The following is a 23494-nucleotide window of genomic DNA, read 5'->3' as shown; positions in this document are numbered from 1 at the left end:
TGTCAGATACCTATACCCACTATAACCTCCCCAACCCTGAAATGCCCTGTATAAATTACTGTAAGCTCTTCTGAGCAGGGACTGTCTATTGTATGTTAAAATGTACAGCGCTGCATATGGCTTTCAGCGCTATAGAAATAATAAGTAGTAGTAGTGGCACAAACCCCATAGCAGTTCAAGTCTTTTTATGATCTGTAGGCAGTTTTTAGCTTGTTCAGCTGAGAGCTAGAAAATCTTTTGGATTCACACCAGGTGTTTATAAGTAAACGGACAGGCGGGTGAATGATATTGGTCTATATTTACAGAGGTTTACTGGGTATTCTGTGATATGTTGCAGCACTTACTATATCCGATGTGGTACCAATCTTCTTAGCTAGTTCACTACGTTCCATGGTGCTGAGGTACAGGAAGCGGTTCAGGAGTTCTCCATCCAGGATGTTACGCACAGCATTCTGCAGGATACGACGGTCCATGTGCAGCATTCTGAAAAGAGACATCAGATAAAGCCTATCAGCATGTCATGTGGCATTGGATCTGCTCTAGGACATGTGAGTATAGTGTCTCAAGCATAACCCACTGGAGGAAGACAGGTGTGCAACTTGCTACTCTCAGGCCTTCTGCTTAGCTATCTCGCTCCTCTCCAATCCGTCCAGAATTCGGCTGCACGACTCCAGGAGACACACTATACTCACATTACTCCTCTCCTAAAGTCACTTCATTGGCCTCCTATCCGTTTCCGAATACAAATCAAACTCCTCTTACTGACCTACAAATGCACTCACTCAGCTGCCCCTCACTATCTCCCCCTATGATCCCCCGTAAGTCCCTCCTGTCTGTGCCCATCTCTTCCTCTGCCAACTCCAGACTCCGTCTCTTCTGCTTTGCTGTGCCATATGCTTAGAACAAGCTGTCCGAATCCCTATGGAGGGCTCCATCTCTGTCAGTGTTCAAGGCCCAATTAAAAGCTTACCTCTTTGAGAATGCTTTTGACTCCTAACTCCTCTCACCTTGGGTTCTGCATCCCTAACCCTGTATGTCATGTCTGTCTGTCCAAGTTAAATTGTAAGCTCTTCCAAGCAGGGACTGTCTATTAAAGGTCAAATGTACAGCGCTGCATATGCCTTTCAGCACTATATAAGTGATACGTAGTAGTAGTAGTAGCAGTTAACAGGTCACTGGATTCTCATCTTTCACTACTGATTTCATGCCTTTGACATGAGGACGTAAAGATGCTGCTTATAAAAACAGACCTTTGTCCATGGTAGTGAAGGAGGACAACAAATAACCAAGGGCAACTGTCTAGGCTGTTGGGCTGGTTCTCCTTGATATGGGACGGCAGCATGGACTGCTGCTACTATTTGGTTTTTTTGCCAGGTACTTGTGACTTGGATTGGCCTCCGTGAAGACGGGATCCTGGGCTGGATGGACCATTGATCTGACCCAGTAAGGCTATTCTGATGTTCTTAAGTGCTGTTGTGCAGTTCCTGTACATGAAAGTCACTGCATATAAGGAAGTGGTGGAGGGGGGCAGGCAGGTTGGGAGCACAATAAGCAGAGGCACTGCTCAGCGCCCGGAAGGATTTGGAAGAAAAGCAGGAGGAATTAGGTGTGGGCTGTCCTGCAGCTCCCTGAAGGCAGCTCGTAGCAGGGAGGCCAGTAAGCACACACATTCTGCAGTGCCCTAAAAGATTATGGGATAAAGGGAACAGGACGATAGGACATGAAGGATTTAGAGTATGAGGCGGCAGATAGGAGGGCACAATTACCTGAAAGCCTTGGGGTTTAAGCCAGCGTGGTGAGGAAGCATCGTGGTGAGCGCATTCTGCAACATGAGTAAGCGACGGTAAGTCTTCTCCTGCATGGGTAAGAGAAGACCCACTCCCCCGTCCAGGGTAGCTGCAATGAGAACAGAGACACAAATAAGGGAATCCAACCTCAAGACAATGCCCACGCACACACAGGCCAAACGCACCAAGCTGCCTCCCTTCTTCCACTGAAAGCCATCAGCCACTCTCACCTCCACTCCAGAATGCAGAGCTTGTACGCACTGTGCTGCAGAGTCCACAAGCACAGCTCTCCCACATACACTGTTCCCTCCTACCCTTAGCAGGTAAAGCTTACATGTATGTGCCATCCAATGCCACTCAGCTTGCAACCCATGGAAATTCAAGCCACCCCCCCCAAAAAAAATATATATATACTCAACACACAGTGCAACATCCCCTCCATCCAATGCTCAGAGCCCTCATTCAACCTGCTTCCTTCACACCCTGTGTACAGTGTGTAAACAAATTTCTTTATTGCTTTTTGCTCGTATTAACAAGTACTTTTCTCTGCTCTACAGTCTCATGATTGAAAAGGTAGATTATAAATTCTTAAATTAAATTATATATCATCAGGCAATCTTCCAGGAATTTGCATCTTCAAAACACAGGTTTAAGAACTAGGAGGTGAGCAAAGACAAAAATTTTCAGTTGCTTTTTAGATTTTTCCAAAATTTCCCCCAAAACTTATTGTGTTTGTGCATTAAAACTTTCTTTTTTTATGCATACAAATTGATTACTTGTGCAGTAAATTTTTTTAAAGTATGCTTATGTACAAAATTAAAGGGAACTTTGCTATCTGTGTTGGTTACCGTCATGTTTTCAATAGCTAATAATGTATAAGAGTAATCAAGAAACTGAAAGGGGTTATAGCTTAACTGTTTTAACTAATAGCCAATCTGTTGATCAAATCATGAAGGATTCCGGAAGACTGGAAAGTGGCGAATGTTACGTTGATCCTCAAGAAAGGTTCGAGGGGAGAACCAGGAAACTACAGACCAGTGAGTCTGACCTCGGTACCGGGAAAGATGGTAGAGGCACTGATAAAGGACCGAATCATTGATCACCTTGACGGACACAATCTGATGAGGACCAGCCAGCATGGCTTCAGCAAAGGAAGATCTTTCTTGACGAACTTACTGCACTTCTTTGAGAGAGTAAACAGGCAGATAGACAAGGGTGACCCAGTCGACATTGTATATCTGGATTTTCAGAAGCTGTTCGACAAGGTCCCACATGAACGACTGCTTCGAAAAATTGCGAGCCATGGAATCGAGGGTGATATACTCACGTGGATTAAAAATTGGTTGGAGCATAGGAAACAGAGAGTGGGAGTAAATGAACAATATTCGGACTGGAAAAGCTTCACGAGTGGAGTGCCGCAGGGTTCGGTGCTTGGGCCTGTGCTCTTCAACATATTTAGAAATGACCTGGAAATTGGTATGAGCGAGGTGATTAAATTTGCAGACGATACAAAGTTATTCAGAGTAGTGAAGACACAGAAGGATTGTAAAGACCTGCAACGTGACATAAACACGTTCGAGGAATGGGCTGCGACATAGCAAATGAGATTTAATGTGGATAAGTGTAAGACAGGGGTGTCAAACTCAATAACATAAGGGGCCGAAATCTAAACCATAGTCTAAGTCATGGGCCAAATTTTTTATTAAGATACTTAGGGGTCCATTTATTAAGGTAGGGAAAGATGTTCAGCTGGCAGGGCTTTGTTTAAAAAAATGTTTATTAACACAACTAATATACTACTTTGTCCTAAAGCAAAAAAAGAAAATAAATAGAAAGCTTTTTTCTACCTTTGTCGTCTGGTTTCTGCTTTCTTCATTCAATTTCTTCCATCCACTGTCTGCCTTCTCTGTCTCTTCCATATGCTCTGTTACTGTGCCTCTCCTTTCCATCTCTCCCTCCACACCCCCCATAGTCTGGCATCTCTCTCTTCCCCATTTCCCTTCAGTGTCTTCTCCCCACTCTCTTTCTAGGAGCAGCCGGAGCCTTGAAGTCGCGTGTGGCTGCTGGAAAGGTCTCCTCTGATAAGCTTCTTTGACTGGGTAACGAAACACTGGATGGGGGAGAGTCCCTGGATATCATGTATTTAGACTTCAGTAAGGCTTTTGATAGTGTCCCACACCATAGGTTATTAAGCAAGATGAATACGATGGGACTAGGAGAAACATTGACTGCATGGGTTAAAGACTGGCTTAGTGGTAGACTTCAAAGGATGGTGGTAAATGGTACTCCCTCAGAAACGCTGGAAGTGACCAGTGGAGTGCCACAGGGCTCGGTCTTGGGTCCGATACTACTTAATATCTTTGTAAGGGATCTGCCTCAGGGACTTCGAGGTAAAATTACATTATTTGCTGATGACGCTAAGCTATGCAACGTTGTGTGCAGCGCAACCATGCCTGATACTATGAGGCAGGACCTACGTTTACTGAAACAATGGTCTAATACTTGGCAACTGAGTTTTAATGCCAAAAAGTGTAAGGTTATGCACCTTGGTAGCGGTAACCCCTGCAGAACATACACCCTGAATGGTGAAAACTTAACAAGAACAGTCGCAGAATGGGACCTGGGTGTAATCATTAGTGAAAATATGAAAACTGCCAATCAGGTGGAGAAAGCTTCAGCCAAGGCTAGACAAATGCTGAGTTGCATCCGAAGAAGTTTTATCAGCCGAAAGCCTGAAGTTATAATGCCGTTGTACAAGTCCATGGTGAGTCCTCATCTGGAGTACTGTGTTCAGTTTTGGAGGTCACATTATCAAAAGGATGTGAAGAGAATGGAGTCAGTTCAGCGAAAGGCCACTAAGATGGTCTCAGGACTTAAGGATCTCCCATATGAAGAACGTCGAAGAACATCTAAGCACAATATTGGCTGTTTAAGTTGTAAAAGGCCAAAGTTATCAGTTTTGATTTGGGCAGTCCCGGAACAGTGCTGAAAGATAGCTGACAAATAGCAACATTGAGCTGGATAACTTTAAGTGCTATAAAAATACAAACTCTCTATATCCAAACACAGAACTTACACTCTGCCAAAATAACTCACTATTAATTAATAAAAGGGAGCCATAAGAACATAAGAATTGCTGCTATCCTCAGTTATTAGTATTCAGCAGTATACTTATTACTATGTCCGCCTAATAACATCCCTGGGTGTTGTGAAAGAGTGAAAAAACTGGCATTAACACATAATAAGGGCTGATATAAAATCACTTATTATGGGAAGCACAAAAAGAGCTCTGCTTGTTCTCAGGCTGCTATCCAAACAATGCTCTAGAGCAGGGGTGTCCAACCTTTTGGCTTCCCTGGGCCACATTGGCTGAAAAAAATGTTTCTGGGGTCGCACAAATGTATAAAAGGCAGCAAGACAAAGGAGGGAGCCGGCAAGAGGGTAAACACCCGGGGGCAGCAGAGGAAAACACTGCATCGCCCTCGACTGGGGCCACACAAAATACTTCACGGGGCCGCCTGCGGCCCTCGGCCCACAGCTTGGACACCCCTGCTCCAGAGCTTGACGAGGTGCCGCCATGTGACTTCAAGGCTCAGGCTGCTCCAAGAAAGAAAAATTTTTTTTTTTTTTTTAAATTCTTTATTCATTTTTAAACTTTCATCAAGTGTACAAAAATTCATAATAAACACAATTAATTTGAGCACTTGAACATCTTATCATTATAGCTTATAAGTACAAATGTAACCCTCTCCCCACCTTCCCTCAAAGCCCCTTAATCATTATAAGATCATATACTTGAAACCCTCCCCCCCACCCCCTACTAAATGGTGTATAATTAATAGAAAAATGGCATTCAATCATGACAAAAAGATGTTAATGGCTCCCATAGTTTAATCAAATTTTTATAATTTCCATTCTGTACCGCTAATGATCTTTCCATTCTATATATGTGACATACTGAGTTCCACCAAAAATTAAAATTAAGTTTACTATGATCTTTCCAATTATTAGTAATATGTTGGATGGCAACTCCAGTCATAATCATTAAAAGTTTATTATTACACGATGATATCTGACTCTTTTTTCTCATAGACATTCCAAATATCACAGTATCATAAGATAACGCTACATGGTTTTCCAATAAACAATTTATTTGATCCCAGGGGTTGTAAAACTAACAATAGGGTTCTAAAACTATATCAAAAAGCAAAGGAGATAGTGGACAACCCTGTCTAACTCCCCTATGCAATTGAAAATGATCCGATAAATTATTATAAATATATAATCTTGCCATAGGGGAGCTATACAAAGTTTGAATCATTTGAATAAAACCCGAACCCATATCAAACCACTCCAATGCCTGATACATGAACTTCCATTCCACTCTATCAAATACTTTTTCCGCGTCTAAAGATATGGCAAAAGCCGGTTCATTCATACTTTTAGTTAAATTTAAGGCGTGAAACGCCAATCTAGTGTTACTAGAAGAATGTCTATTCGCAATGAATCCAGTTTGGTGTACATCAATTATGAAAGGGAGAGCCTTAGCCAACCTCAAGGCCAAAGTTTTAGCTAATAATTTTCCATCCACATTAATTAAAGATATCGGCCTGTAATTTGAGACCAAAGTGGGATCTTTATTTGGTTTAGGCAAAACAATAGTCAAAGATTCTGCCATAGTACCTGTAATACAACCCTTATTTAGTTGAAATTGATATAAATTTAATAAATGGGGCAGTAAAGAATTTTGAAATGCTTTATAAAATTCCACTGTAAAACCATCCCCACCTGGAGCGGATCCAACTCTAAGAGACTTCAACGCTGTTTCTAATTCTTTTAATGATATAGGCTCCTCTAAACTTCTTTTTATATGATCAGGAAGTTTTGGACCCTCGAATAAATTTAAAAATTCCACACCATTTTGAACTTTATCATCATAAGACTCGGAAGAATACAAATCTATATAAAAATTAAGAAATTGACTTAAAATATCACTAATCTGAGTATGTGTATTTCCTTTTTCATCTTTTATTGCTTCACGAGGTGCCCCCACGTGACTTCAAGGCTCTGGATGCTCCTAGAAAGAAAATTTAAGAAATCGCCCGCCACGAAAGGGAGATGCCTGGATGTACGGTGGCAGCAATCGGATGGACCTCACCTTTCCTCCCTCCCTTCCCCTTACCTTTGTGGCGGGCAATTTCTAAATTTTCTTTCTAGGAGCAGCCAGAGCCTTGAAGTCGCGTGGGGGCACCTCGTGAAGCCCTAGAGCCGTGTTTGGATAGTGTCAGAGGAGACCTTTCTGGCAGCCATACATGACTTCAAAGCTCCGGATGCTCCTAGAAAGAAAATTTAGAAATCGCCCGCCCTGAAGGTAAAGGGAAGGGAGGGAGAGAGGGAGATGCCCGGACAGACGGAGTAAGGAAGGCGGGAGTGCAATCAGTGACCGCGAGCGTTCCCTCCTTTAACTGCGGAGTCAAGGCCATTCACCACTTCACAGGGTGGTGAATGGCCTTGTCCCTGTAGCCGCGGGGAATACTTTTTTTTGCACCGTTTCGGCGGGTTACCCATGGCTAGCTGCGGGAAACAGCAACCATGTCATTCTCTAGTTTGAAAATCCCTAGTAATCATTCAAACAGGCAAATTAGTGTGCCAACTGTAAGTATGCAAAATAGTCAGTGTGTCTGAAAGACCAAGTGGCCTGAAGGTCCTGAAAGGAACAGAGGGTGCCATCTGCTGCAAACACCTGGCCCAGTGTTTAAACACAACATTCTCCAGACCAGGGCTAAAGTCCACATTACCCACCAGTGGCAAAAGGGCTGTAAAATAGGGATCCTGACCCCAAAACAACAACAGTTGTCTCCAAGCCTGTTGAAGAGATTGGACCAAGCAGTTCTGGGTCACTGAGATAGATACCACCGCATGCTGTATAAGCAGCAAATAGTGAAGATGACAGGGAAAAAAAAATTTATACACCCCGTCAAGGAAATGGGAAGATTTTTCCACTGTCTGAGAATGGTTTTAGTCTCTAACAAAAGCTTATCCACATTCAAACGGAAAAAGATTTTATATATATTGGCAGCTGGATCCCCAGATATCTAAAAGAACCCTTAGCTCAGCGAAAAGGGAAGTATCACTCAATGAAGCTGGGTAAACCAAAGCCTCCAACTTCATAGGATTAAGCTGAAAACCATATCCCAAAAGCTGTCTAATGGAACTGGTAAGGAAGCTTGGGGCTCAGATAGATAATCCAAAAGATCATCGGCGAAGGCCGCAGTTTTAAAGTGATGGGCACCAATGACCATATCCTGTATTTCTGGATTACTTTGGAGCTCACAGATTAATGGGTCTAAGGTCAGAATAAACAATAGTGGGGGTAAGGGACACCCTTGATATGCTCCCCGTTGTATGAGAAACGGTCAGAGAGGATGTCATTAGCCCAAATATGTGCCTGAGGGTATCTATAAAGAGTACCAAAAGCCCGAGTGAACCAAGGCCCCCTTCCCATAGGCCTGCAAGGTGTCAAATAAGAAGCCCAAATCCAACTGATCAAAAGCTTTCTCAGCATCGAAACTAATCACAAGGAAAGGAAGATGTTCATGGGCAGCTCTTTCCAAAACTGCTAAATATACAATGCTACTGTCCTACCTTTAACAAACCCGACTTGCTGATGCAAAATAAGAGGCAGAATAGAGGCAAGTCTATTAGCCAAGACTTTTGCAAACAATTTAGACTCATAATTTAATAGCAATAAAGCAATGTCTCCTAACGTGGTTAAAAGGTCTGCCAGGTGATGAAAAAATCCCAACCTTGGATTATTGGGAGCATAAACATTGCAAAGCACATAAGGCTTAGAATTTAAGCTTACCGAAGCAACGATAAATCTTCCCATAGGATCTTGAAAAACTATATATTGTAATCTGTATAGTCTTCCTAACCGGTGACTCGAAGATATCCTCTACCCAATAAATATGGAGTTTCGTATGTTCAGCGGAATTTAAGTGGGTTTCCTGCGAGAAAGCAGGGTCCACATGATTTCTATGAAACCACCAGAATATTTTCTATCTTTTTATAGGTGAATGCATTCCTCCCACATTTCAGGAGACCACTTTAAGTGTCATAATAATGAAACAGATAGCTTATACAAAAAATTGAATTTCCAACAAAAAGGAAAGGGAGAGGTGTCCCAGCCTGCACCTCCCCCTGTAAGAACAATTACAGATAGCTAACGCTGATATCCCCTCTCCCCCACCAACCGAACCCAGAACATCTCGAGGCACTCCCCAAGTTCCACTTCTAGGGAACTGAGGGACCCCACAGCGAGTCAATGTAAAAGAGGCATGGACTAATGGTCTAGAAGTCAAATAGGAGAGGAAAAAAAAATCTCACACAGCAGTAATCAGGTAAAGAGAGCAACGGAAATTAACTGTGCTAGCTAGGAATAGTATTTCATGCTTTTAGCACAAACAGTAAAACACCATTCCACCCATAACTGCAGAATACAGGAAAAACATTAATCTTTGAGAATGGTATTTCTGATCAAGACCCAGTCAATGTTTGCAAAAAAGAGCTGAAAGCAGCAGTATCCTCAAATATGTGGGTAGAACCTGCATGAAAGATTTTCAGCCATGCAGGGTACATCAAGTTGAAGCAAATTTTGTAACAAAACATCTGTGAGCATAGTGGAGAAAATGCTCGTCGTGCTTGCGTGACCTTTGTTGAATAATCCTGGAAGCACAAAATAGGCTTATTTTCAAATTATAATTGTGTCTCTGCGGTAGTAACTCAGATCTAATCAGAAAAGAGACAGCTCTCTCTCTCTTTCTTCCAGAAGCATACCCTGATGATGTGACTTTTCTTCAAGTTTTGCTATATTTGTGTTTTCCACACATTCCAGATTGTCTACCCTATTTTAGATTTTGGTATTATCCACAAAGAAGCAACCTTACCCCACAACCTTTCCACAATATTGCCCACAAAACTTTGAAAAAGAACCAAATTGCTAGAAGACATGGTAAAGACAACTAACACAGCAGGATTCAAAAGAAGTTTAACTAGTTCTTGGACAAAATGTCTTTAAAATATTAGCCAGGTAGGCATGGAAGAGCTATTGCTTATCCCTTGAGATGAGTTCTGAGGAATAGCTCTAATATTTGGGGATCTGACAGAGGTAAAGACCTTCTATTTTATGGAAGCTTTTGGAAACAACCTGCAATATCAGGGAGAGGTCACTTTAAATAGCTGGGGTTTGTTCGCTTTACATGAGAAAATGTCAGTTTGGTCTGTCTTTCATTTGTATGTGCTCTTATGATTATTAAACATGACTTTTGAGAGAAGGCTCTAGACTGGATGAATGTCATAATAAAGTTTTTGATACATAAAACAGTTGCAACAAAGGCCATTGTCAAAGACAGGATATTGGCCTCAATGGACCCTGATCTGACACTACATATCTTTTCTTATGGGATCAAACCATAGAACAGGAAAGGGAGGGGCTTCCTTACCAAACCACGTGATGTGCTTGTTTTCCCAAGGGATAGATTTCTTGCTAGGCCCCTCTACGGCTCCACGACACGGGGTTCTCCAGAATGCATTCACATGGGAGCCAATGTGGAAATCTGCTCGACGTAGGAGTTTCATCCCTCCAAAGCTTTCCTTTGCTGAAAGAAGTGGGTAGGAGAAGTGTCAATACCTGGAATGCTGCTGTAAGTAAGGACTACAGTAGGCTCCATCACTCAGAGTAATTTGCTTACCCACAGAGGCTACCAGTTTCCTTCCCACTATCCCCAAAGATCTATTATCCACAAGCACCTACTAAGTGCTGCACAACTTGAAGGCCTCAGTTATGCATAATGGTCTTGTCTCCACCCCACCTACAAGACTGCCAATTACCTGCCAGGGCCTTTTTACACTACACAAGACAGATGTTGGGATCGTAGTAAGTTGTATCTCTTTGGGGTATTTCATTTCTATTTTAAAAATTCTGTAGTACAATTCCACACATCATTTCTTGGCTTGGTTTGAAGTTTGTGAGCTACATCGTCTTATAATGGGTCTAATGGAAGGTCAGACAGGCTACGATAAGGAGAAATTAGGTCATAGCTGCTAATTGGCTTTCCTTTAGACCCTCCAGACCAGTTCAGATGGATGGGTTTATGCACACCCACTGATATGTGGAGACCGAGAACTTTGGACTTTGCGTTAAAACTACAGGGTGAATCAAAAAACAGTAACCTTCCTGTTTTGTCAGCAACTGCTTGGAATTTCAACATGAAATTTACAGTTTTATTTGTTGTTACTATCTACATTTATGTGCTGAGTGGAATACGATTATCTTTAAACATAGTCAAGATTTGGGAATTTGGTCAAGTAGTAATGCTAAAATGTCAATAGCGTAAGATAGTAATTAAATGTTGTTTAATAGTAATACTTAAGAATGAAGACTAAATAGGTTTGTAAAATCTCTCGCTGAAATTCAAAGTGGTTGCTGAGAAAACTGCAAAACATTGTAGGGGTTTCCTTTTTCCCCCCCTCATTTTGGCCCAGTGTTTTGATAGCAAAACAGAACTAAGCTGTCCCCAACAGTGCTCTGTTCCCACAAACATTAAGTATGTAGTCTGCTATTCAAGCTTATAAGGCACATCTCTTTTTAACCCTTCATTCATTCATTCGTTAATGTTTTTAATGAAAACTTCTGCAACAACAAAAGATACTAAACCAAAAGCTCGCAACTATCACTGATTTTGTTGACATACAGGCAGAGCATGTGTCCTGAACTAGTCTAGAGGGGCTAAAGGAAAGCAATTGAGCAGATAAGACCTAATTTTTCCTTCGTGGCATCCAGATGGATGGGAAGTACCAAAGCAGTGACTGTCACGGGTGGGTCCTCGTAAGAAACGGTTTCCCCAATTACAATTCACAACAAATTTCCATACCATGGCCATCTAGGCTACCAACACTCACTCTTCTGAATGAACCGACTTATTAATGGCCAGAGAGGAAACATGCAGAAGAAAGTGCAGAGCAGCAATTTCTTCCAACCCTGGTTCCCTTTACTGGCTGAAGAACCTGTCCCACCTTCATCTTGGATGCCATTAAGTCCATCATGAATTGACCCCCTGTTTTCATTATGAGATGGAAAGCCTCCTGGTCCATACTCCATATTCTCCAGAGTCCAGCACATGTCTGCTCAAGGAGTCCTCTCTTTGGCAACTATTAGACTATTTAGACTCCAATTAATTTTGATTTTAATCTTTTTTGCTTTTTATTCCTTTCCTCTTTCTTTGTAAACCATACTGTTGCTAAACTGAAGAGCGGGCAAAAATTTTAATAAACAATCAGTCTGCACATTTTCTGCTTCTGCCACAGGTCTGCCAAATGAGCTTCCATCCATGTCAGAAGCAGCAATGTCTCATATACCATCTGCTGACTCTTTGTGCCACCCTGATGATTTACTTATTTTACTGCCATGCCCTATGCTCTGCTCTCCAGCAGGGTCTGGAATGAAATCAGGGCTAGATGAATTGTGTTAGTTTCCAGTCTGTTTTCTCCTCTTCTGACAACTGTCCCCAAGACATCTGCCCCAGTCAGTGGGTTCCCCAAGTGTTTTGATTGCATCTTTAGTCAATCCATTCCATCGCTTCCAAGCTCAAGCCCTTCTGCAAACTGGGAGTATGCAACCACTAGCATAGACTGTTGTATATTATACCTTGAAGTGGAAGTCTTTTCTTCAATTTCTGGCACTGGAGAGAACAAGACAACAGTGTTTTATGAAGCAGTTACATGTGGGCCTGGGCCCACTGAACACATCACCATCTTGGAAACCCAAAACATTTCTTGGGCCAAGGGACTTTGATGCCAGAAGACACCGGATCTCAGCCTGCTGCTTTTGAGCCCTGGCTGCAGGAAGGAAGATGCAACCTTGCTGTGAATCAAACCAGATTCCTAAGTATTCTAGAATTTAAGAGTGCTGGAGAAAGTTCTTGGTTCGACCAACAAACCAACCTAAGAATTCCAAAAACTGCACCACTCAGGTCACAACCCTGATAATCTCCTGAAAGTTTTTCACTAGAATTAGCCAGTTCTCTGGATACAGGTGCACCAGAATCCCTTCTCTTCTGAGGGCTGCCTCCACTACAACCATCACTTTAAAAAATGTGCACGGGCTGTTGCCAGCACAAAGGGGAGCACATAGAACATAAGAATAGCCTTACTGGGTCAGACCAATGGTCCATCTAGCTCAGTATCTAGTCTTCACAGAGGCCAATCCAAGTCACAAGTACCTGGCAAAACCCAAACAGTAGCAGCATTCCATGCCACCAATCCAGGGCAAGAAGTGGCTTCTCCCATGTCTGCCTCAACAGCAAATTATGGACTTTTCCTCCAGGAACTTGTCCAAACCTTTTTTAAAACCAGCTAACCACAACCTCTGGCAATGCGTTCTAGAGCAATGCGTTCTGAGTGAAAAAAAAAATTCCTCCTATTGGTTTTAAAAGCATTACTCAGTAACTTTGAGAGTTCCCTAGTCTTTGTAAATCTTAATGCAAGAAAAAGTTGTACCCCTTCTACACCACTCAGGATTTTGTAGACTTTATTCGTATTCCCCTCAGCTGAAGATCCTAACCTCTTTAGACTTTTCTCATATGAGAGGAGTTCCATCCCCTTTATCATTTTGGTCGTTCTTCTGTGAACCTTTTCTAGTGCTGTTATATCTTTTTTGAGATAAGGAGACCAGAACTGAATGCAATACTCAAGGTGAGATTGCACCATTGAGTGATACCGAGGCATTATAACATTCTTAGTCTTACCATCCCTTTTCTAATATTTCCTAGCATCTTGTTTGCTTTTTTGGTCGCCACCGCACACTGGGTGGAAGGTTTCAGCGAATTTCCACGATGACACCCAGATCTTTTTCTTAAGCACTGACCCTCAAGGTGGACCCAAGCATCCAATAACTATGATTTGGATTATTCTTCCCAATGTGCATCACTTTGCATTTATCCACATTAAATTTCATCTGCTACTTGGACACCCAGTCTTCCAATTTCCTAAGGTCTTCCTGCAGTTTTTCACAGTCCGCATGCGTAAGGATCATCTAGTTCGCCTGCCTCTATTTCAAAACTCTAACAGGCTCTTCCCCAATTTACCTGTCTGAGCACTTTGAAATAGCAGGCCCCTCTCGCACACAAAACGCCCACTTATTCACCTTTCCCTCCCTAAAAGGCTGCCTCTACAAGAGATTCATTGATAGAACCCTAGCATTCCAAGCGGGCAAATGGAACAATTGCCTAACCGCCCTCATCTCCAACTCTCCGCCCTACCACCTGTTCAGGAAGTCACTAAAAACCTACTGAAGTAAAGGCTGCTTTGTTTACCTCATTGGAATAACTACAAGACGGCATTGCATCTTCCAAAACAGACAATATTTGTTTATTGTTAGTATAAAAATTTACAGTATTACAGCAGCAGAGACATATCAGAAAAATGTATTGTCAGTTCAGAATATGCAATGGAGAGAAGAACTTGCACCCATATGCTTAGCAGGGGGCTAGCAGATCCCCGTAGCATAAGTAAGTGAATCTCTCTGGCTTTATCTAGAATGCACGTGCTTTTTATACAGAGAAATTCTTCCTTTGTTCCAAAAAGTACATCCCCGAATTCTGGTTATGTAATTCCCTATTGGTACATAAAATAATGTATAGCTAACTCCTCCTCTCAGTCCACGCCTCTCTCACCTCCACCCCCCCTCCCCAGTAGGGGGGGGGCCTTGCAGAAACAGAGAACTCTTGGTGAACTTTCTTTCTCCCAGCACTAAGATCTTTATCACTTTGTAGATCCTAATTGGTGGTTTTACAATTCTGTGCATCTTCGGGATGGTGTCCTTGTATGCTGAAAGTTGGCAAAGGTGACCTTTCAACAATCCAGCTGCTTGGTTCCCATAACTTGGTTCAGAGACAGGGAGCAAATGTTTTGGTACCAAGTTCTCTCATCTTGCTACACCCACATCGTCCTGCAGGGATCCTTGCTCATTATAAAAGTTTTATGGCTTTCCAGGGTGCCTGGCATATGAAGTCATACAGCACTGATAACAGTTCAGTAGAATCTTGGAGAAATATCCTCCCAGCAGGGAATGGAGACAAAAACGTTAGCATTGCAAAGGCTGCAGGTGTTTACAGACAGCAAGGTATAGGCTGGGCCTGGCTATGGGAAAATATAGGTCTGTAGTGTCCAGCATACACAAGTGAAAATATAGGTCTGTAGTGTCCAGCATACACAAGTGAGGCCAGTATGTCCAGTTGAATCACCTGTATGTCCAGGTTATCCATGTCACTACCTCTTCGACAAATTCCGCTAACTCTGCCTTCCCTCCTTCCCTGCACCTTCCCGACCTCGATATGCCTCCAATCCCTCTGACTTCGCCCTCCTTACCAAGCCACTTATGGCCTCTCTTACTCAATCTCTGTTTTTATCTAATTGCCCTGCCTTTGTCAGGCCTCCATAGTATATGCCTTTTCATTGCCATATATTTAACATCGCTGTAAATGTAACACCGCTATAATATGTAACATCGCTGTAAACGTAGTCTCTTCTTTAGTATATGCCTTTTCACTGCCATATATGTAACATCGCTGTAAATGTAACAACGCTGTAATATGTAACATCGCTGTAAATGTACAGTCTCTTCTATTGTTAACCGCATTGAACTTCCATGGTATTGCGGTATACAAGAATAAAGTTATTATTATTATTATTAACAACTTTGAACAGTTTAGTGTCATCTGCAAATTTAATCACCTCATTAATCATTCCAATTTCCAGATCATTTATAAATAAGTTAAATAGCACTGGCCCCTGAACAGATCCCTGCAGCATAGCAATATTTACCCTCCTCCAGTTAGAGGCTGCAAATTTAAAAAACATCCTGAATACCTTCTGTCATATCAAGCAGCATTATGGGGTAAGGACCTGGAACCAGCGCTGTGGAGTCGGTAGATAAATGTTCCGACTCCGACTCCTCAGTTTTTTGTACTTCAGACTCCGACTCCAGGTACCTGAAATTTCCTCCGACTCCACAGCACTGATTAATTTTCAGATCGTTAAAATGGAATGTCAAGTTGAGAGAAATGAGCATTTTCGACACCATCTTCTTTTTGCTTTTAATCAAGGTTCTAAGGCCGCAGAAGCTGCTCGCAACATTTGTGCTGTGTATATAGTGGGTGCTATAGCTGAAAGAATCGCTCGTGATTGGTATGCCAAGTTCAAAAATGGAGTCGGTAGATAAATGTTCCGACTCTGACTCCTCAATTTTTTGTACTTCTGACTCAGACTCTGACTCCAGGTACCCGAAATTTCCTCCGACTCCTCGGCTCTGACTCCACAGCCCTGCCTGGAACATCCGATTATGCTTTCTGATTCCTAGGTGGCATTTAGGAGACATTTAAAGACATATTTGTTCTTGAAACCATTAGGCAACTAACTGGCATGGATATTGTAATGAACCATCTAGATCATTATAGTATTATTTCTAATTATTCGGTTATCTAATTTTGTTTCTTAATTGTAATTATTGTTATTTTTTGTAAACCACATAGAACTTTACGGCCCTGCGGTATATAAATTGATTATTATTATCAAAATGGCCCTTTAACCCTACCCTCTGTTTTCTGACTGATAACCAATTCTTAACAAAAAAGAAACATCCAACAACATTTCCAATTTTAGACCTGTCGCAAACATCCCTCTGGCTGTCAAATTAATGGAAGGCCTGGTAAATGCTGATCTAAATACCTATCTAGACAAATTCAACCTACTGCATAATAACCAATCTGGTTTTAGACCCGGCTTCAGCACCGAAACTATAATGGCCTCTCTCCTAAACCATCTACATTCCTTTCTCAGTCAAGGCTCCAGTGCAATGATTCTCCAACTGGACCTAAGCTGTGCCTTCGACCTAGTTGACCACACCATCTTGTTGAACTGTCTTGAATCACTAGGCATCACAGGAAACACTCACAATTGGTTCCAGGGATTCCTCGAACTCAGATCCTATCAGGTATTCAAAGAAGACAAATTCTCCTTTAGCTGGAACAACAACTGCGGACTACCCCAGGGCTCCCCGTTATCGCCGACCCTATTCAAATCTACCTCATCTCATTGGGACACCTGCTACAGAGCCTAAATCTCAACTTCCATGTTTATGCTGACGATATCACTGTTGTGCTACCACTATCCGATCTGTCGCCAGACTTCATTAATCTCCTAACCAATACCCTAAATCAAATAGAGCTTTGGATGAAGGCTTTCAAACTAAAACTGAACACAGAAAAAACTAAATTCTTCCTGGCATCTCCCAATGAAAAGATCAAAGACAACACGATTCACGTGAATGGCCGAGATTACAAAATTGACCAAACTATAAAAATACTAGGAGTTACCCTTGACAGACACCTAACCCTGGAAAAGCATACAGATCTAATGTTCAAAAAAAGTATTTCAGCACTATGGAAGCTCCGCACCATTAAAAAATTCTTTGATGAATCATCCTTTCGATTACTCGTACAATCATCCATCTTGAGTACGCTGGACTACTGCAACATCATATATCTGGGAGCTTATAAAAAGACACTTCACAAGCTAAGATTAATCCAAAACACTGCAGTCCGACTCATCTTTAGATTAAAAAAATGGGAACATATCACCCCATACTTCCAAATACTCCACTGGTTGCTGGTGGAATCCAGAATACTCTTCAAGCTTGCCTGCATCAGCTACAAAGCGGTCTTTGGGATGCTACCAACTTACCTTGCCTCCCAATTCTTCATCAACTGCCCGAATAAGAGCTCTCGCAGAATAAACCTCTTTAATTACCCATCTCTGAAATCATGTCACTACAAGAAGTTCCTGGACAGAATGCTATCATTCCAGGCAGCTAAACTGAACACATGGCTCGCAAAACCTATACTCGAGGCCACATCTTACGCTGACTTCAGAAAATCACTGAAGACCCGTCTCTTTAACGCAATTTGAGTTCTCTTCCTCTGGCAATTTTGTATCTCTGAAAGTCCTTTCCCTCCCCATTACCCTCTTATTCTCATTACATGTATCTTCTTGTAAACCGCTTTGAACTCATTTATCCTGCTGTAAACCGCTCTGTACTTCTGTATCCTGCTCCAAAAATTTGTTTCTTGTTGCAAACATCTCGTATTCTCATTGCATGTATCTTCTTGCAAACCGCTCTGAACTTATGTATCTTGCTGTAAACATATGTATCTTGTTGTAAACATCGCATTCTCTCATTGCATGAATTTGTTGTAAACCGCTTTGAACTTATGGTATAGCGGTATATAAGAAATAAAATTATTATTATTAATCCACAATTGAACACTGCCTGAGCAGAGGGGGAGAAATCAACAGAAGAGCCCCAACCAAAAAAAAAAAAAGAAAGAAAAAAACCCCTTTACTTCATCTGTAATATAAGTTTAAGTTTAAGTTTAAGTTTAAGTTTAAGTTTAAGTTTAAGTTTATTAGGATTTTATATACCGCCTATCAAGGTTTTCTAAGCGGTTTTACAATCAGGTACTCAAGCATTTTCCCTATCTGTCCCGGCGGGCTCACAATCTCTCTAACGTAATGCTCTTCTCTAATTTTTTTTCATTTATTTTTTAACCAAGAATCCCAAAGCCTAGTTTCCAAGTTTATTCAGACCTTACTATCCTGCACCAAGAATGAATCTTCTGGGCGGCTTACAATCTAAGAATCCAACGACAAAAAGACTGGCGTGTTTACTGACACAAATATATCACACACAACATGAAAGTGAAATTAGGAGGGAGAACTACTATTTTAAAATGATAGAAGGGAGAATAACACATTTGGTAAACTTTGTATTTAGCATAACCCATCCAGTATGGTTGAGTATACATCATGTTTGATAAGCCTATCACAGGCTAGCCACGTCTACCATCTGCTGGAGACTGAAGGTGGTAAGCAGACAGCCCAATGAACTTTCTTTTTCCCAAAGCCCTTAAGCACTTCAGAACTCTCACTCACCTTGAGGGAGGTACATGTACACAATGAGGTTCCTGTCTCTGTCAGACACTGAAAATATAAGAAAAAGAGTTATTGCTGTGTATATGTATGAAATAACGTGTGTGTGTTAAAAGTTAAGAAGGGACGGAAGTCCTCAACACATACAGCAAAAACAAAGGAAGTAGGGCACAAGGCAAAGATATGTTCTGAGTAAAGAAATCCAAGGGAAGGATAAAAGGTAAGGAATGAGATGCTGCACACATCATTGGGACCTAACTAATAAATACCTTGCTGGCTCAGACCAACTGATCCATCAAGCTTGGCATCCAGAAAACACCTGGCTGATCCCAGTATGAAAGTCCATGTCATATGGTTCACTCTAAGCCTACTTCATTATTCACAGATGACTCCTCTTTCAATGAAATACCATTCTGCGCTCTGGCTTATTTGCCCTCTTCCATTTCTTTCCATGCCCCATCAAGAGCATTTCATGATGGCTGTTTGCAAATTCCTAGTCAATACCCTGTTTTGAAATACCCTCCCAGTAGCCCTCCGTATTGAACCATCCTGCTACAGTATTTCAACAGGATTTTCAGCCTCAGGAGTTCCAGATATTTCTGGGTCTCAGGGTGACTGCTGTAGTCTGTTATTATTTTCCCTCTTCTTTTTCTTCCCATTTCTCTTTTAATTAATGATGTTCTTTTCTTAATTTTAATATCTATTTATAGATGTTATGTAAATGCAGTACTGTATATTAAATGAACAATAAATCATAGATATGTCCTCCAAAACCTTGTCCAATCCTTTTTATTCTTTCCAACCCAATAGAAGTTTGAAAAAAGTGTACAAAAGAGTTCAAAACCCTACTACTACTACTTATCATTTCTATAGTGCTACCAGAAGCACGTAGTGCTGTATATTAACACGCAAGAGACAGTCCCTGCTCAAAAGAGCTTACAATTTAATTATGACAGACAAGCAGGACAAAAAGGGTGTCTCTATACATGTTGATGAGGTGGATATGGTGGGGGACTGTAGAGGGAGCGACAAACAGATGTGGGGGCAACATACTGGAATAAAACTTGACATGAGGGAAAACCAGTAGAAAGATGACCAGTAGAAAGTAGAAAACCAGTAGAAAGTTTAAAAAGGGAGGAAATCAAACTGGGGGGTTACAGAGAAATAAGCCCCCCCCCCCAAAAAAAAAAGTGTTTCAAGTTTATTGTATATTTGATTGATCGCTTACTCAAATTTCTAAGCGATGAACAAATCATTAAAATTATATACAATTAAAAGGGCAGCAAAACAAATAGACTAAACATACGTAACATGATAAGAACTATTTCTATAAGAGAAGGAGTTGCATCTCCTGGAGCAATTGAACGGAATGAAATTTGGTGTGTGGGAAAAACAAGTTTGAAAATGAGCCAAACTGGACTGAGGGTTCCAGTTTCAGAAGCACAGAAAAGATGAAATTCCTAATTCTCTCTAAGTCCTAAATTGTGTCTACCCTCCAAAGCTTCTCCCGTTGCAAAGGTCCCATAATTCAACACCTGACCTATCTTCTGACAATGCCCCACCACCATAAACTGACCCCTGCAATTGCCACTCCACCCACATACTACCCTTTACACGCAACATTTCCCCTGAAATTGTCATATTATCACCAAACTCCCCACCCCTAAAAATACTCCAAAAAGTCACCCCTAAAACCTAAGCTCTTGCCCTCTCTGCCCATCACCCCAGAAACCATCCTATTCTCAAAAACTACCCTACTTCAACTGAAAACACTTCACATTCTGCCCCAGCCCCAAAACTACCACTCCACAAATTGCCCCCCCCTCAATACTAGTCCTCCACAACAACCCCTTATGTGGTAGGCAAGTTCAAATTAAACCATTAGCAAACGCTGCATGCACTTTCTATCCATATGTAAAAGGATGGCTAATACATCTGGACACTGTTCTGAATCTAAAACCTCCATTTTAATTTCTCCCCTTCCCCCCACCTCCTTTGTGAGTGATCCAGTCCTGCCTGCTTCACTGTATTCAGTGTAACTAGGGCAGAGGATTCAGCCAATGGGAAGGCTTCACCTTTTAACCATATCAGCTCTCGTTTCCTCTTCTTTCCACCAATAGAGGACCAATCGGAAGGAACCGTATATGCTGGGCGGTGAGAAACTCATATGCACGGACAGGGAGAGGGACCTTGGGGTGATAGTGTCCGAAGATCTACAGGCGCAAAAACAGTGTGACAAGGCAGTGCCAGAAGGATGCTGGGCTGTATAAAGAGAGACGTAGCCAGTAGAAGGAAGAAGGTGTTGATGCCCCTGTACAGGTCATTGGTAAGGCCCTACTTGGAGTATTGTGTTCAGTTTTGGAGACCGTAGAAGACTTGAAGCGGTCCAGAGGACGTAAGAATATAAGAACATAAGCAATGCCTCCACTGGGTCAGACCTGAAGTCCATCATGCCCAGCAGTCCGCTCACGCGGAGGGCGACGAAAATGATAGGAGGCTTGCGCCAGAAGACGTATGAGGAGAGACTGGAAGCCCTGAATATGTATACCCTAGAGGAAAAGAGGGACAGGTGAGATATGATTCAGACGTTCAAATACTTGAAGGGTATTAACGTAGAACATAATCTTTTCCAGAGAAAGGAAAATGGTAAAACCAGAGGACATAATTTGAGGTTGAGGGGTGGTAGATTCAGGGGCAATGTTAGGAAATTCTACTTTACGGAGAGGGTGGTGGATGCCTGGAATGCACTCCCGAGAGAGGTGGTGGAGAGTAAAACTGTGACTGAGTTCAAAGAAGCGTGGGATGAACACAGAGGATCTAGAATCAGAAAATGTTATTAAAAATTGAACTAAGGCCAGTACTGGGCAGATTTGCATGGTCTGTGTCTGTATATGGCCATCTGGTGGAGGATGGGCTGGGGAGGGCTTTAATGGCTGGAAGGGTGTAGATGGGCTGGATAGGTTTTAATGGAGATTTCGGCACTTGAAACCCAAGCACAGTACTGGGTAGAGCTTTGGATTCTTGCCCAGAAATAGCTAAGAAGAAAAAATTTAAAAATTTAAATTGAATCAAGTTGGGAAGACTGGATGGACCATTCGGGTCTTTATCTGCCGTTATCTACTATGTTACCTTTGCTGATACGTGGAATACATCTGGTCTGGGCTTCCACGATGGTGTTTTCAAATAACAACCACTCCTGGTTTATAGTCCTAACCTTTGCAACTGATCCTTTTAGCTTCTTTTTAACCATTTTCCTCATTTTATCATAGTCACCCTTTCGAAAATGAAATGCTTTTACAGTAGATTTCTTTTGCGACATCACTCCCGGTATCAGCTCAGATCCCTTACCTTAAATTGCAGGTATAACTATGTAGCATTTATAACTCAGATTTGTGATGATTCGGCGGGATATAAGATTGCACATAAAAGAACATAACCGTAGCACTCGCTTTGGTAGTCAAAAAGTCTATCAGGCCTTTAAATGCCGTTTTTGTGCTTTTGAACAAAGATGGCGCAGAACAACAGATTCTTTAGGTCTGCTTACTCACAATATCATGTCCATGTTAAAACATCTCGTTGTTCTTATTACATCAACCTAATCAATAAGGCCTACACAACTTACTCTAGTTCCTTCTTTTCTTCCTTGCTGACAAGGTCAGGACTTTGCAGATCATTTTGTGTCAAAGGTTTCTTCCCTTCAATCTTTATTTCCCCAGTCTCCTCTGGCTGACCCTACTACTTCCCCTGCTTTTTCCTCTCTAGTTCAGCAAGTAGTAAGAGTCTCCTCCTTGTGGACCCATTTTAGCTTACTATCCACTATGACTTTTGAAAAAAACTCTTTCTGCTATGAGCAAAACCACTTGCTCCCTAGACCAATCCCCTCTTCTTGGCTTCTGGAAGTCAGACATGGTCTATCACCTTTTGCAATGAATATGATTTCAAATAGTGGCTGTGAGATCAAATCCTGGTGCTGCTCCTCGTGACTATGGGCAAGTCACTTAATCCTCTAGTGCCCGTTTTGAAATGCCAAAGCGACAAAAAGGCGGTATACAAGTCCCCATTTCCTTTCCCTCCCCATTGAATGGAAGACTGCTATTATCCACATGATCATTAAGAATAGTTCTTTAGATAATTCCGACATCCAATTTTCACCTTTTCTCTATTCATATCCAACTTTGTTCACCCATCACAATCAGCTTTTCAAAAGCTTCATTCAACAAAAACAATAATGGCTTTGCTACTCAATGACTTAATCAGCTATTGATTGGTGCAATGCTGTACTTCTAATATCATTGGACCTATTTGCAGCTTTTAACTTGGTGAGTCATTCACTTCTAATTTCTCGGCTTGCTTCTTTGGGCATCTCTGGAGTTGTCTTAGCGTGGTTCAAATCCTTTCTGAAGGACTGGTCCTTTGCTGTTTTGTTTTCCTCTGCCACTTCGTCAAACTGTCTTCTTACTTGTGACATTCTTAGGGTTCTGTCCTCTCCCTTCTGTTATTCAACATCTTTCTAAGTCCTGAGAATTCAGGAATTTCAAACTACATCTACATGCTACATCTATGCTGATGACATCTTAACCCTTTCAGGACCATAAGGATCGTAGGCCAATTTTTGTGGTTTTGACGACATTTTTATGGTAAAAAGGGCTTGCAGATGCCAAAAA

The 23494-nt window shown here is 41.7% G+C and overlaps 1 protein-coding gene across 1 annotated transcript in view; it reads right to left on the bottom strand.

Moving 5' to 3' along the window:
* The window catches only part of CPSF1 (cleavage and polyadenylation specific factor 1), a 406695-nt gene that overhangs the window by 12522 nt on the left and 370679 nt on the right, over nt 1-23494 (bottom strand). The window contains exons 34-37 of the mRNA XM_033933046.1: nt 18834-18881; nt 10289-10444; nt 1767-1896; nt 345-483 (exon numbers count right to left, since the gene is read on the bottom strand). Of these exons, the coding sequence (XP_033788937.1) occupies nt 345-483; nt 1767-1896; nt 10289-10444; nt 18834-18881 (473 nt within the window). The remainder of the gene's footprint in view (nt 1-344; nt 484-1766; nt 1897-10288; nt 10445-18833; nt 18882-23494) is intronic.

Source organism: Geotrypetes seraphini, chromosome 2 (genome assembly GCF_902459505.1).
Source record: "Geotrypetes seraphini chromosome 2, aGeoSer1.1, whole genome shotgun sequence".
Classification (NCBI taxonomy): Eukaryota; Metazoa; Chordata; class Amphibia; order Gymnophiona; family Dermophiidae; genus Geotrypetes; species Geotrypetes seraphini.
The sequence above is the reverse complement of the archived record's forward strand: the minus strand, read 5'-3'. Positions and strand labels throughout refer to the sequence as shown.